General features: G+C 38.6%; 1 protein-coding gene across 1 annotated transcript in view; it reads left to right on the forward strand.

Annotated features, from left to right (window-relative positions):
* macf1a (microtubule actin crosslinking factor 1a) overlaps positions 1 to 16,178 on the forward strand; it is a 229,607-nt gene that overhangs the window by 186,724 nt on the left and 26,705 nt on the right. The window contains exons 66-78 of the mRNA XM_028461883.1: positions 2,407 to 2,568; positions 2,693 to 2,863; positions 4,453 to 4,619; positions 6,431 to 6,590; positions 7,402 to 7,728; positions 8,719 to 8,803; positions 9,840 to 10,066; positions 10,523 to 10,729; positions 11,581 to 11,808; positions 11,897 to 12,115; positions 13,110 to 13,313; positions 14,596 to 14,604; positions 15,432 to 15,657. Coding sequence (XP_028317684.1) covers positions 2,407 to 2,568; positions 2,693 to 2,863; positions 4,453 to 4,619; positions 6,431 to 6,590; positions 7,402 to 7,728; positions 8,719 to 8,803; positions 9,840 to 10,066; positions 10,523 to 10,729; positions 11,581 to 11,808; positions 11,897 to 12,115; positions 13,110 to 13,313; positions 14,596 to 14,604; positions 15,432 to 15,657 — 2,392 coding nt within the window. The remainder of the gene's footprint in view (positions 1 to 2,406; positions 2,569 to 2,692; positions 2,864 to 4,452; positions 4,620 to 6,430; positions 6,591 to 7,401; positions 7,729 to 8,718; positions 8,804 to 9,839; positions 10,067 to 10,522; positions 10,730 to 11,580; positions 11,809 to 11,896; positions 12,116 to 13,109; positions 13,314 to 14,595; positions 14,605 to 15,431; positions 15,658 to 16,178) is intronic.

A 16,178-nucleotide genomic window follows, 5' to 3' on the forward strand; every position in this document is an offset into this window, starting at 1 on the left:
TTAGCGTGAGTAGTACGTTGGCGTGAGTAGTACGTTAGCGTGAGTAGTACGTTAGCGTGAGTAGTACGTTAGCGTGAGTAGTATACGTTAGCGTGAGTAGTATACGTTAGGGTGAGTAGTATACGTTAGGGTGAGTAGTATACGTTAGGGTGAGTAGTATACGTTGGCGTGTCTAGTATACGTTGGCGTGAGTAGTACACGTTGGCGTGAGTAGTATACGCTGGTGTGAGTAGTATACGCTGGCGTGAATAGTATACGTTGGCGTGAATAGTATACCTTAGGGTGAGTAGTACACTTTAGCGTGAGTAGTACACGTTAGCGTGAGTAGTACACGTTAGCGTGAGTAGTATACGTTAGGGTGAGTAGTATACGTTAGGGTGAGTAGTATACGTTGGCGTGAGTAGTATACTTTAGCGTGAGTAGTATACGTTAGCGTGAGTAGTATACTTTAGCGTGAGTAGTATACTTTAGCGTGAGTAGTATACGTTAGCGTGAGTAGTATACGTTAGCGTGAGTAGTATACGTTAGTGTGAGTAGAATACGTTAGTGTGATTAGTATACGTACATTTACAACATGGCCGCTCTCTTATTGACATTGTGTTTTCTTCCAAAAACTCTAACAAAGTGACTTCTCAACACATTTTCAGTGTTTTCAATCACAGTTCTGCCAAAACAACGGTGGATGTTTATTTTGGGGTTTACGCGTAAAGATCTGAATCAGGCTGAAATTAAATGTCTGGAGTGGAGATATCACTGGGAACAAACCAGAACAAACTGGTTAGTTTCACACTGATGAGTTGTTGTTGAAATAGTAAATCCTAGTATGTCAATTTAACATGAATGGAATAAATATAAATATCTGTGAATCATCTTGTAAATCTTATTGGTTTATACCCAGCCTGGGAAGAGGGTGTGTGTGTATTTAGCCCCAACATTGCTTACATTGGGGTGTGCGAGTGTTGTCGACTCAGCCTTTTTCCAGTCACCCTTTACTCATCTCAACCTCTAATCCCATAATCCCTCCCTCCCCCTCTTTCTAACCCCTCACACACACACACACACACACACACACACACACACACACACACACACACACACACACACACACACACACACACACACACACACACACACACACACACACACTCCTACATCAGCACATCCCTCTGCCCGTCTTTCACCACTTCACATCCTGGACATTATATTTAGGCGTACAATGTGGGGCCAGTTGTTGTCGTGCAGTTTAAATTTTCATGGTATTTTAGATTAAAGTATGATATAAAAAGGCTTCATTAGCTCATAGCTGCTGCTGCTGCTGCTGCTGCTTTTACCACATGTGCCTCGTGATGTTTAGTCTGATTTAATCCAGCAAGAGTTTGTTTCCTGTGATAATTCTTCAGGTCTGAGATTAAAGAATTTAACTCACGTCTGTGTGCAAATGTAACCTTAAACAGTTCATGTGTCGTTCATGGAGAAATCACACAAAGATGGACAGGGAGCACAACGCCATTTCCATTTCATCATGATACTTGGTTGCGATTCTAATATTTATTGATTTATGCTGATACATTTATTGATATATTTGTTATCTGCACAAAAAATTAATAAAAATCAAGATGTTTTTCCCCACCCTGAAATTTTTGATTTCATGCCACCTGAAATGTAGAGCAGTGTTGTGTTTGGCAGCCTTTTTAGTCTTAGTCTTATGGACAAAAATGCTTATTAATTTCATTTTATTAACATAGTTTTAGTCGTGTCAGAGTGTCGGTCTGTACAGTGTGAGAATATGAATCGTGAGCTGCACCTGAGTCGCACAGTTTGAGCTGGAGATGAGTACAACGATTGAAAAAATCGCACAGTGTATCGCATCCTTAAGGCTTTAAGAGAAAGAGAGCCGTGTGTGTGTGAGTGAACGAGCAAGAGAGAGGTGAGAGTGAATATAGCAGGAGGAGAGATGTTTGAATGATAAGAAGAAAAGGGTTTGTTTAGTTTAGCTCCAAATATTTAGTGAGCAACAGTTAATGTAATAAAGGTCTATCAGTGACTTAATAAACTAAATTGTGTGTATGTGTGACTAGGGAGCGTTCTACAGACAGATTACCTGCACAATAGGTGGAAATGTCCTGCATTTTCACCCTCCAACGTTTTCGTCCAGTCTTTTCGTGTCCACCAAAACTTAACCATGTATAGTCATGTTTTGGTCATTAAAAAGCCGTGTTGAGCTCATTAACGACATGAAGAAAAGGGGCGTCGACGAAATAATTTCATTGTCGTTGATAAAAACAACAGTGATGTAAAGCAACCCAAATCACACGTTGGTGTCAGGCTTCACAGTGATTTTAAAGTCGTACAGAGGGTACGCGTGTGTTACTCACTCCACTCGTCCCCCTGTGGTCCTCCTCGTAGGCGGTGGAGAGGGAGCAGGTGGACACCATCCAGCCCAAACTGCAGCACGTCAACGCCGTGGGTCAGGGTTTGATCCAGAGCGCCGCCAAACACACAGACACTCAGGCTCTGGAGCATGACCTGGAGAGCACCAACCTGCGCTGGAACTCGCTCAACAAGAGGGTAGGGTACCAATGTTTCACACCTTCAGCCTCATGCAGTTGTGTGTGTTAGATGATACAGACGCACACACATCATCATCATCAGACTTTTCTTTGGGACTAAAGCTAAATGTCTCTGCGATCAGGTGGCAGAGAGGATCGCTCAGTTGCAGGAGGCACTGTTGCATTGTGGGAAATTCCAAGATGCTCTGGAGCCTCTTCTCAGCTGGCTGAGCGACACAGAGGAGCTGGTGGCCAATCAGAAGCCTCCGTCAGCCGAGTACCGCGTGGTTAAAGCCCAAATCCAGGAACAAAAGGTACGACTCATCACAATCTGTCCCTATTCTCTAAAGATAATAATAAAAATATATCGTAAAGATAATTAATATATTATAATAAATCATAAAGGTCTGTTTTTATTATTTACTCTTAATTATTTGTCGTATTTCAGAAACAAATTAATCGTTATAATATGCGATTAAATTAATCTGGTCTCATTGACTGTAAAAGGGGCAAATTATAATTTATTTGTTTTATTTTTTATTATTAAACAAATAGAACTTATATAAACTTAAAACAACAAAGCATTACAGGGTCTAGAAAAACAAAGCACACAAATAATATAACGTAACAATCGAAAGATTCCTTCAATAGAAAGTCAAGCAATAATTTGGATTCTTCACTAATTTTTTATTTTTTTTACCATTTAAGGGTTTTTGTTACTGTATAAACAAATAAAACTAGATTAAACTTTGGAATACTTAGATTTTTGGATGGAGAATAGTTTGATTATAATTATATTGTTAACATCCTTTTCCAGATGTGAAATCATCCAGATGAGACATTTTGAAATAGACAGTGATTTTGTATTATTATTATTATTATTATTATTAATAATAATATTGTTATGATTCAATATACAAAAAAGTGCACACACTGAATTGGATTGTTTTCACACACACACACACACACACACACACACACACACACACACACACACACACACACACACACACGCACACACACACACACACACACACACACACACACACACACACACACACACACACACACACACACACACACACACTGTTCCTGTGTTTGATCAATCACACTCACCTGTAGGTTCAGTTCACAGATGGAGACACATTAGCTTTCCTTATTTATTAATTAACCTGATTTAATTCTACTTTGGTGTCTTTTTTTTTTAAATCAAAGTGGTAGAAAATGTTTTTCAAAATTAGAGTTTTTTTTGTTTGTTTGCATCTTTTATGTTTCATTCCAAAACATCTAATTTTTACAAGATAATATATAATGCATTTTATTTAGTGGTCTCATTCAAGATACCCCAAGTCACTGTAAATACTACAACAATAAAATAAAATACATTAAATATGTAACATTTAAAATGACAAAAATGGTGGACAAGATAAAACAGTGCTGTTGATCCAAAGGCGTAAGCCAGTTTTTTTTTTTCCAACCATGGGGTCATTTATTCTGTACTTTCTCAAATAGAAATCTATAATATAGTAATATATAATATAATATAAAAAATAATAAATAATATATAAATATTGACTTTTTAAAATCAGTGATCCTGGATATTTTAACACACAGTATAACAAACAAAGACTAATTCTAGAAGGAAAAATAATGTATTTGGGGTCACGATCCATAAAAAAGTTTGGGAATCACTGATGTCAGCAGAATTAAAACAGATGTGTTTGAGTTTTGATTTAAAAACACATGAAAGAATGAGTTTTTAGCTTCTTTTAATAACTAAAGAGTGAAACAGTCACTTTGTTGTGAAGAGGCTGAAAATAACTTGATTAAAATGCTTCTGCAGAAACCCAATAAGCATTGATTATTAAGTGTGTGTGTGTGTGTCTCTACTTGTCTACTGCAGCTCCTCCAGAGGCTGTTGGACGACCGCAGGCCGACGGTGGAGATGATCCGAGCCGAAGGCGAGCGCATCGCGTCCACGGCCGACTCTCAGGACCGAGAGAAGATCCAGGTTCAGCTCCAGAGTTTAGCAGAGCGATGGATGGACCTGCTGGACAAAGCCAGTGGGAGGTAAACAATTATTATGGTGTACATTTTAGAACAGGGGTTCTCATGGTCTCTTAACCTTTGACCCATATTTTGCCATTAAACGATTAAGCCACACACTTAATTTTAGAATCCAACCAACCAGATTTTTTTTTTAAAAAGACGTTAAATTGTCAGTTTTCTGGGGGTGATGTCATGTTGTCAGCGCTCCATGACGAAGTGGTTTTCAGCAGCTCTCAGAGACGTGAATGTTGTCTCTGTTTAAAGTCAGATATAGACACACCACTGTGGCACTTTGTTAAATGCAGAAAGTAAGAACTCAACGAGTTCAGAGAGCTTAACGTTTGATCTGAGTAGAGTCACATGGTGATACTTTCCTATCGTTTCATACTGAAACACATGAGAAATAAATAAGAAGTGTTTCTCATGTATTATTAAAAATATAACTGATCTAATTAATCAATATTATATCATAAATGCTATACAGGGCAGTTTTACACTGTTTAAGATTTCTCATATTTTGTTTGACTTTAAACAAAACATATTATTTTGCACCATATTGATTTTATTAACTTTTAAAAATGGGACGACTTCAGTTCTAGAGTTTGTGTTCCTCCATCTTGAAATCATGTGATTGATGATGTCACACGGCCCAACTGCCTGTAAACATCCCTTTGTTTTCTATTGGAGTGAAACATTCAGCCTGATTTTTAGATTATTTAACAGCTTTTTACATCATTTAGGAGCTTTTTCAGTCAAAATAACAACTTTTGCTACTTTTGGTTCCTCTAAAAAAACTGAAAAAGTTAAAGATGTCGATGTAACTGTCTTTTGTTGACAGAAAGAGGATAAAAACAGTTGTGACCCGAAAAATAATCTGTGACCACAGGGGGCGACAGTTCCCACTCTGTCGTTTGGTGGTAGAGAAGAAGCAGAGAAGAAGAGCTCCCCTAAGGGACCTATACTTTCCCTTAAACAGGTCGCTGACAGGGTCTGGTAGCTGAAGTTAGTGAGTAAATTACTAAAAGAGGATAAAAACAGTTAACGTGTTAATACGGACAGTTGAAGACGTACAAACCCTATGGTGCGTAACAAAGCGTTTTGTTTGGCATATAATGTATCTTTTAACAAGTACATTTCAAAGATTTTAGGCCAGATTTGTAAACACAATGGAGGATCCCTTTAACACAGAGGGTGTGGAATAATTTTGATAATTCAGGAGATTAATGCTCTTATTTGTTTCATATTTTAAAATTGATTTAAAGTTCCCGGCAAATATTTTCTCATTCATTTTGACTGAAGTTTCATTCAGATTCCTGCTTACATGAAAGGATGCAACTGTTCCCACGGTAACGCAGAAATGTTAGTCGGACCAGGTCGCTCCGTCACCCCCTAGTGGCTGGCATTCTCACAGGCTGTGAGACTTATACCTTCAACTTTTCAATCTCTCTGTATGTGTTTTTAGTGTTCACCTACTTTTAATGAGTCAATTATCTCCCGTAGAATGAATTAAATCTATTTTTTAGAAAAGTGCTATAAGGAAAATATTTTCTAATCTTATCAAAACTCCTCATGAGGTTTAATGTCACAGAGTCACAGTGTGTCAGACGGAAAAATGCTTCTGGAATTTATTACCTTGTCGACTATAGACACAGACACACACACACACACACACACAAGCATGCGCTGCACTTCTGTGCAAAAGGAATGATTAAAGTTTAATGAAATGTCGTGTGTGTCAGCTGCTGTTGGATCGATATCCAACACAGACGCAGAAAAAGCAATAAACAAACAATGAACTCTTTTGTTTTTTCTCCCTGCGTCTCGTCTCTCAGGCAGAGGCAGTTGGAGGAGCTGCAGGTTTTGGCCCTTCAGTTCCACGAGGCCCTGGAGCCGCTGGGGGAGTGGCTTAGCGCCACCGAGAGGCGACTGAGCTCGGCCGAGCCAATGGGAACGCAGACGGCCAAGATCACGCAGCAGATCGCCAAACACAAGGTACGCAATGCGGAACCCAAACACGGTCGCAAAATAACACAGGAACCCTTCAGTTTAGTGGTTCTCAACTCGTGGGTTTGGACCCAATAGTGTGTTGTGGTCACAAATAGAAAGAGCGCGGTAATATGTTAAAGTTTCATTTATTAGACAACTTGTTTCGACTGTCAACTGCCAGTTTTCCTCAGAGGCGTCTGCTGATGGTTTTGATGTTTCATTATGGGGGCTTACTTCTCCAGAGACCAATCGGGTGACTGGGGGCGTGGCCAGCCTTAAAGAACTGTCAAATTGGCCACGCCCAAAAGGAACTTGTAAAACTGTACATTTTGTTATTTTTGTGTTGATTAGATTTAGTCTAAGTTTAAATCATAACATGAGATCATTGGTTTTAGTTGCATCTAATTTAGTCGATGAAACGCCCCAATATTTCAGTATACGGAAGTCAAGGACACATCAAAGCAGACACCTTTGAAGAAGACTTGACAGTTGGCAGTCGAAACATGTCAGGAGATCAAAGTAAATTTACTGTAAAAAGTTAATTGTATGAATAAATGAAACTGTAACGTATTATTAAAAAAAAGAAGGTAATACTGGGCACTGAACGCAGGTTTACAATCGCATCTTTTGAATTTTCAGTTTTCTTTAGTTTTATTCTTTAAGTTTGAACCATTCTGTTGTTTTCTTCACTTTTATATTTTCAGTTTGTCTGTTTTCTCATCTGCATGCTCGTGTTTTTAAGTTTTTATCATCTGCTTTCTGTTTTCACTTCCTTTCATCACACACACACACACACACACACGCACACGCTTCCCAGGTTTTCCAAGATGACGTTTCCTCCCGAGAAAGCGAGGTGAACCACCTCGAGTCCCTCAGCCAATCGCTGAGCCCGCTCAGCTGCGCGGCCGACCGCGACTGGCTGAGCGAGCGCATGGACGCGGTAAGGTCGGGTCACGCCGAGCTGAGAGCCTGGTCCTCGAGGCGCGCGGCTCTGCTGGAGCAGGCGCTGGCTAACGCTCAGCTGTTCGGGGAGGAGGAGGTGGAGGTGCTGAACTGGCTGGCCGAGGTCGCCCAGAGGCTCAATCACGTCTCCGTACACACTTATCAGCCCACGCTGCTGGAAGAGCAGCACAAACACGCACTGGTACGAGCGTACGCGCCCAATCTAACAACTACCAGGAAGTGACACTAACACACAACAAATGACCTTGTGTCATAGAGCAGAGATGGGCGTGTTTTTCAGTCACGTTGTGTCATTTTGAGTTTTTTTTAATCATTTAGGGAATTTTTTATGACTAATTTATTGTTACTATTGGGTTACATTAATATGAACCTTAAACATGAGAAGTAATTAAAAGACCCTGAAAAATAACTACATTAAATCCAAAAAAACTAAAAATATTATATCAGATATTTTAGATGCAGGCCGATATAATCTGAAAATGTATCAGGGCACCCTTAATTTTTTGTAAGTTTGTTGTAATTTTATGCATTTTTCTGTTGCTTTGTGTGTTTTTGAAGTTACGTTGTGTATTGTGTAGAGTGTCATATTCCTTTTAACTTCTTTAATTACAATTTTTGGGGACCGCACAAAATTAGACCAAGGCCCACATGTGGCCCCGGACCACCAGTTGCTTCTTTTTTTTTTTTTTTTTTTTTTTTTTTTTTTTTTATATAAATACTTTAATTCATTTTTAGCATTAGTTTTTAATCTGATCCCATAAAGTGTTAAGCAGCCTACGGCTTATTTCTATTGATGTAATCTTGTGTTATCATTTTTATAAAAAAATTTACTTTTTAAATACAACTCCAGTAAATATGACTCATCATTTCAATAAGTCAAAAATTGTATTTTTTTTATTTTTGAATTGTAAATCTAATTTGCAGCTTTAATGGCACCAATGCAAATGTTATTGATATATTTAAATACAAATTAAACTAATATTAAACATATTTTTTTAAAACAGTATAATTGCCGTAACCAAGAAAGAAGAATACAAACTAAAAAAACCTTTTTATTCTCATTTAGAGCAGAAACAGGTTTCATGAGTCAAACTGTCCTAAAGTTATTGATTTGTGAAAGGATTTTTCCTTCTGATTTATGCTCGTGCTAAATGTTTTATTTTTCCATCAGGCTCTGAACGAGGAGATCGTGAGCAGGAAGAAAACGGTGGACCAGGCCATTAAGAATGGACAAGCTTTACTCAAACAAACCACAGGTAAGTTTAAATGAGTCATTTAGTTTTTCTGTAAAAAGGTTGTGTTTTGTTGGATTTGGTGAATTGTCTGAAGGCAGTTTAATCTGCCAGTAAACATCAACATGTGCATTAGTGTTATTATGTGTGGATGATGTGACCAATCATAAGCTAGATTGTTAGTGTGTCATAATTAGATAACTGAGAGGCTGTGTTGTAAATGTCACACTAACGTATACTACTCATACTAAGTCAGATGTCAAAATGAGTATGTAGTGCGTTCCAGTCAGATAGCATGGAAAGATTGAGTACGTGAGAAATACCCATAAAATCATCCTGGGACCGGCTTCAAGCTAAAAGTCAAACATCCTCTTTTCAAAACAAAAGCATCTCTTCTCGTCCTCCATTAGTTTTTTTAACTCTTTTGTAAATAGGGCTCTTGTTTTGAAGTTAACAGGAAGTTTAGTCAGTTGCACAATGGAGAGTCTCTGAAATTTAGCCTCAGTGTGATTCCGGTTCTTGTCCTTGTAGGGTCCAAATGCATCTTGGGAAACTTGGAAGTATACTTCAGTGGGAACACTCATCATCTTAATCATACTTCTATATATTGCAGACAGTGTATACTCATTGAGTTTATAAATGATGATTTATTTGTGGATCTCTGAGCCTACACTGAGTATTTATCTGATAATCACCTCCTGCAGTTTAAAACTTTTATCTTCTTTACTAATTTATACCAAAACCAAGCAACTTGTGACTGTAACTAACTTAATTTCTCACAATTTTAAGCCTTTGTAGTGGTCCCTCAAGGTTTTGGAACAATATTAAATAATCGTAAAAATCCAACACGTGCCTAATTTTTGATAAGAGGAATACATTGGGAAACTGGGGGAATGGCCATCATCCTAATCATAGTTACAGTAGATAGATCGTAGACAGTATATATACGATTGTTAGTGTGTTGTAATCAGATAACTGTGACACTTGCAAATGTAACTAAAACATTACGTTCAAAATGTAACTAAAACGTTCCACATGTAAATAAATGTCTCCCCTGCAGGTGAGGAGGTTCTCCTCATCCAGGAGAAACTGGACGGGATCAAGTCTCGTTACGCTGAGATGTCGTCCGTCAGCAGCAAAGCTCTACGTACGCTGGAGCAGGCGCTGCAGCTCGCCACACGATTCGCCAGCGCACACGACGACGTCAACCAGTGGCTGGACAGCGTAGAGGCGGAGCTTAACAACGTGGAGCCTGACACTACGCCAGCGTACCAGGACAGACAGAAGGTGGGAAGAAGTTCAGCACAATATTTGATCCCATAGTTTGGGGTTACAAACAAATGCATCTCAACCAAACTGATTACTGATTTTTAGTTTTTAATTTAGAGCGTTTTTTTACCCAGTGAAAATAGCTGTTTCCTGCTTCCCAGGGGGCGGAAAATCTCTTTTCATGGGAATCATTTATTGGAAATACCTGGAAATTGAGAGTAATATATATTTTCTCAACTTTAATTAATATCCATGTTGAAGGGATCCTCCACTGTTTTTATAAATGTGGCCTAAAACCTTTAAAATGTCTTTATGCACCATATTCATTTTATTAACTTTTAAAAATGGGACTACTTTACAGTTTAGAGCCTGTATTCTTCCATCTTGAAATCATGTGATTGATTCCCCGCCTCTTTGCAACCCTGGTTCCACAACGTTTTGCCTTTTCATTTGAATTGTGTTTGCGTGTTTCAGGAGCTGAAGAAAGTGTGTGCAGAGAAGCGTCTGGTGCTGGACACAGTGAACGAGGTGGGCAGTGCTCTGCTGGACTTGGTTCCGTGGAGATCCAGAGAAGGCCTGGACCGCCTCGTGGCCGACGCCAACCAGCGTTACCGCCACGCTGACGAAACCATCAGTCAGAGGGTGCAGCTGGTACAGGCCGCCATCCAGAGGTCACAACAGGTACTGCACACGCATCACAGAGCTGTCTAAGGCACTGGTTCACAACCAAGAAGATTTTTTAATCAATTTGAGGCAATTTTTGCTTATTTTTACCCTTTTTCTGCAACTCCACCAAACTTGCCATATTTTAACCTCTTTTCATCACTTTTTCTTGTCATATTTTTGCTTTTTTTAATGTATTTTTGCTGCATTACTCCCTTTTTTGCACAATTTTCCACTTTCAAGACAATTTGGGCACTTTTAAACGCTTTCCACCACTTTTCCACCTAGTGTCGCATATATTGACCCATTTTTGTCACTTTTAACCTCTTTTCACCGTATTTCATGCTTATTTTTGCCAGTTTAACCACATTCACGATTTGTCATGGCCATTATTTGCCAGTTTAAACTAATTGTTCCTACTTTTTACATGATATTACCCACTTTAATTTGCGACTTTTAACCAATTTCTGTGGTTCTTAAAATCCCATTACGCCACTGTTTTTACCATTTCTGGTCACTTTTAACCCACTTTTTTTTTAAATTTCTGATTGGAAAACAAGGTTATTTTCATCACTTTTTCTTGCCACGTTTTTGCTCCTTTTAATGCATTTTTGCTACATTACTCCCATTTCTCCATCAAATTTCAATGTCTTTTCTGCACATGTTTTCCACTTCCAAGACATTTACAGCATATAAACCCTTTCCATCACTTTTCCACCTAATGTCGTACATTTTGACTCATATTTCATGCATATCTTTGCCAATTTAACCACATTCACGATTTGTCATGGCCATTATTTGCCAGTTTAAACTAATTATTCCTACATTTTAAAGTACATTGTGAGTGTCTGACTGAGCGCTCTGTGCAGTATGAAGAGGCTGTGGATGCAGAGCTGGCCTGGGTTGCAGAGACGGAGAGGAAGTTGGCGTCTCTTGGTCCACTGAGTCTGGAACCCGACGTGACAGTGGCGCAGCTTCAAGTGCAGAGAGCGTTCAACATTGACATCATCCGACACAAAGACACCGTGGACCAGCTGCTCCACACCAGAGACGACATCCTGGAGACCTGCAGCGACGCACAGAAGGACGCTCTGAAGGTTTGTTTAGAGTGAAGCTCTAAACTTCTATTTTGTAACATATCTGCCATCATAGTCATTGGTCATATTTATGTCCCTCCTCCCTCAGGTGAAGACGGCTTCTCTCAGCGATCGATACGACACCGTCAGTCAGAGCCACAGCGAGCGTTTCTCGGCTCTGGAACAAGCCCAGGTTCTGGTGGCTCGTTTCTGGGAGACGTACGAGGAGCTGGAGCCGTGGCTGGGGGAGACGGAAACCTTCATCACACAACTGCCCCCACCAGCCATCGATAATGATGCTCTGCGCCTGCAACAGGACCAGATGAGGGTGAGTTCATTCAAACGTCAACCTAAGACTAATCAAACTTTAATATGAATAATTAATCGGACAGGATGATGGTGGTGATGCTTTCTAATATTTTCAATTATGAAAAATAAATTCACAAACATGCATACGCTTCCATTCACATTGTGGCTGAAGTTCTCAGCTTCCAGGTACAGAAAATAAAATAAAAAAGACATAAATAGTCAAAAAAAAGGGCAGAAATAGTCAAATTAATTACATTAATAAAAGACTGTCAGAAAGTAAGTTGAATTTTTTTTAATACATTTTAAACACAAATAAGAAAGTAAAAACACAAATCACAAAATATAAACACAATATTATTCAATTAATTAATTAATAAATATATTTTAAAAAAAAGAAAGTAAGAAAAACAGCAGAAATAGTCAGAAAAAAGGCAGAAATAGTAAGATAGTATAATCACAAATAAGAAAATATAAACATATTATTCAAAAATATGTATAAACATTTAAAAAGTAATAACAGTGGTGACTAATTATTTCTAATGTTCTCTTTACAGAACATTTCATGTAATCATTTTTTAATATGTAATAATTATTTTTAATAATAACGCATTCAATTAGTTATATTTTATATTTTTAAAATATGGTATGAATAATAATTAGTATTTTTAATAATATTTTCATAGAAATTTTGATAATACAGCTGCATAAAACTGTTCAAAACAATACGATTTATGCACTGTATTTAAATAAAATAATAATAGTGATAATACTAATGTTAAAACAAAAATATAAATAATGATATTTGAAAAAATAAAATGTAAAAAAAATAAAATGTATTGAAATAACATTTTTATAAAAATTACAATATTAAAATCGTAATTACTTTAAAATATATGAATAAAAGCATTAATAATATAATAAACAAACCCTGTGTTGGGATAGTCGTTTCCAGCTCCTCCTTGTTTATTAATTTGCATTATCCAAATACATTTGCATTGTCTGTGTCTCTGAAGCTGCTGAGAGAATCCATCGCTGAACACAAGCCTCACATGGACAAACTGCTGAAGATCGGTCCTCAGCTGGCTGAGCTCAGCGTGCACGAGGGAGAGACGGTGATTAAACGCTACAACGACGCTGAGCAGCGCTACGTCGCCATCAAGGAGGAGGTGAAGAAACGAGCCATGACTCTGGACGAGGCCGTGTCCCAGTCTGCACAGGTACGTAAAAAACACACCGTGACTTATTTATGCTGCTACACACAAGGTTTAGCTTTATTATTATTATTAATGAGTGATGGATTCAGGATGAACATGAAGTCTTGTAAATAATAAGACGCTGCTTGTTATCTGCACTCCCTCCCACTAAACAGCATGGATACGTGTGTTTTTGTGTTGCTTGATTGACAAGAAAAAACGTCCACACGTCTTTATGTCCTAATGAGAACATGGATTGTTTAAATAGAAAAAAGGATGAGAAACATATTTAGATCCTTGTTCATTCTCCACGTGGCACAAACGTGGGGAGTGGTGGCCTAGTAGTTAAAGGTAGGGTAGGTAATTTTCCTCCAGACACATTTTTTTAAGTTTTTGGTTGAATTTGTCTTTATGTCCTGACAGAAATTAAGATCCAATGTGCTCTGGAAAAGGAACGAAGAAAATCTGTAGCAGCTGTAAATCTGTAATAACTTTGACCAATTTTTTACCAATCGCGTCTCCCTGCTCGTTCTCGACCACTCGCGTGCACAAGCACACACTCAAAGTGCGTCACCAGTGACGGAGTTAAAAATGAGTTTTAGTCACGTTTTCTAACATATATAATGATAAAGTTACTGAATGAGACGACGTAATTTCTACACAATACAAGCGATGAGCTGAGGTCCGCCATTGGAGCACGGCGCTCGTGCATGTGAGTGAGGGGCGTGGCTTTAGAGGGAGCACGGGGAGGGTAAAGGCGGAGCCCTCGGAGGATGCTTGTTTTCAAAAATTACCTACCCTGCCTTTAAGGAAGCAGGTTTGTAATCAATCGGAGGGTCACCGGTTCGAATCTCACCCGTGCCATCACTGTGGGATGCTGAACCCCAGGCACCCCACTGCGACCACTCAGGGGAAAATGGGTAAAAAAGTAGAGAATATTTTTCACTGCGGTGATGAATAAAGGTTACATTAACATGTTTTCTTTTGTTTTTCATTCCATTGAAAGTTAAAGTCACTGATCAATGTTTGCAAAGAATGCATGATTCTGATTTAACTCATTGTTGTTTCTCCACCTTTCAAACCTAACCTTCAACCCTTCACCTCCACCTCCATCACTTTATCACTCTGTCCTCATCGCTCCATCATTTTATCACCTCACACTACTCCGTCTCTATCCTCCTCCTCTTCCTCTCTAACCTCAATCCCTTGTTCACGTCACGCTCACGGCTTTGCACTCCATCCCTCGTTCACTGTGGCTGTGATGTGTGTGTTCACCACCATTTCCTGCACGTCACGCAATCACCAGCTGGTGGAGGTAAGAGCACAGACCACATCCACCCACATCCACCGGCTGCACTAATATTAGATTATTCATATTATTAATATATTATTAGCATTCTATGTTGAATCTGTCTGTCCTGTAGCATCAACAATTAATCAATGATTAGATATCAACATTTGATTTGATTTCTTTTTTATTTATTTGATTCACGATTACGTTGGACGACCCACATGAATATTTGCAATATGTACTGATTCACGACTAATTGAAATTGCTTTAATAGATTGACTCAACTATTTAAAGTTATTCATGACACAAATTAGAAAAAAAATTGGAATGAATGTAATAATTCTAAGCTCTATATCAATAATTATTCATAATAATAATAATAATTATATGTATGTATTTTTTAAATGTATTTTTTTAAAGGACACCTGTAATGAAAATGTATGTAACAAAAAATTGAAAATGGCAGCTCTTCATAGTTTATGCCTCAAGGTTTAAAATCATTCTAAAAGTCCTTTTAATGTTTTTTTTGTTTTTGTTTTGTTTGTTTTTTTTAAGGTACACATATTTAGTTTATTTGTAATATATTAAAAAAACTGTTATATACATTTTCACTTCAAAGAGTTTTAAATAAGGTTATTTAGATTTATTTTCCATCACATATAGCTTAGTTAATTATTTACGATCGTTATTTGACGTTAAAAATGTAAAATGTTACGGATTAAAATCTCTGCTAAATATCTATAATTATTAATAATTTTTGACTGAAGCAGATTTTAATTTTTTTAATGTGCTTTAAGATAATCTTCACCTTATCTAGAGTTCACAGGTTCTCTCTCTCACCTCTTCCTCAGTTCCATGATAAGATGGATCCACTGCTGGAGACGCTGGAGGCGGCCGTGCAGCGTCTGCGACAGCCTCCACCTGTGGCTGCGGAGGTGGAGAAGATCAGGGAGCAGCTGTCGGAGCATCGGGCTCAGGGTCTGGAGCTGGACAAGCTGCTGCCCAGTTTCTCTGCTCTGTGTGCACGAGGGGAGGAGCTGATTGGACGAGCGGCGCACGACGATCCCGCGGCCCAGGGTGAGTCTGACGAGGAGGACCGTATTTTGATTTTGTCGTACTCAAAATACTAAAAATCTACCTTGTAACAGCAAAATACAATTTAGTAGATACATAAGTTGTTACTGTCAATAAGGTTTAAAAATCCATTCCTCTCTTTATTAATGTTTTATTTATTACAGGGACAGTGCATATTAATATACATTTCTGCAACTATGCCAAAAATTACAATTTTACACACAACATCCATCCATCTTCTTCCACTTTATCCGGGGCTGGGTCGCGGAGGCAGCAGTCTCAGCAGAGACGCCCAGACCTCCCGATCCACGCACACCTCCTCCAGCTGTTCTGGGGGAACCCCGAGGCGACACCAGGCCAGCTCAGAGACATAGTCCCTCCAGCGTGTCCTGGGCCTTCCACGAGGCCTCTTCCCAATAGGACATTCCTGAAACACCTCCCAAGGGAGGCGAACAGGAGGCATCCGAAACAGATTGGGCACATAACACAATGCGATAAAGAAGACAACACAGTAAAATATTAAA

The sequence above is a fragment of the Gouania willdenowi genome, chromosome 11 (assembly GCF_900634775.1).
Source record: "Gouania willdenowi chromosome 11, fGouWil2.1, whole genome shotgun sequence".
NCBI classification, from domain to species: domain Eukaryota; kingdom Metazoa; phylum Chordata; class Actinopteri; order Blenniiformes; family Gobiesocidae; genus Gouania; species Gouania willdenowi.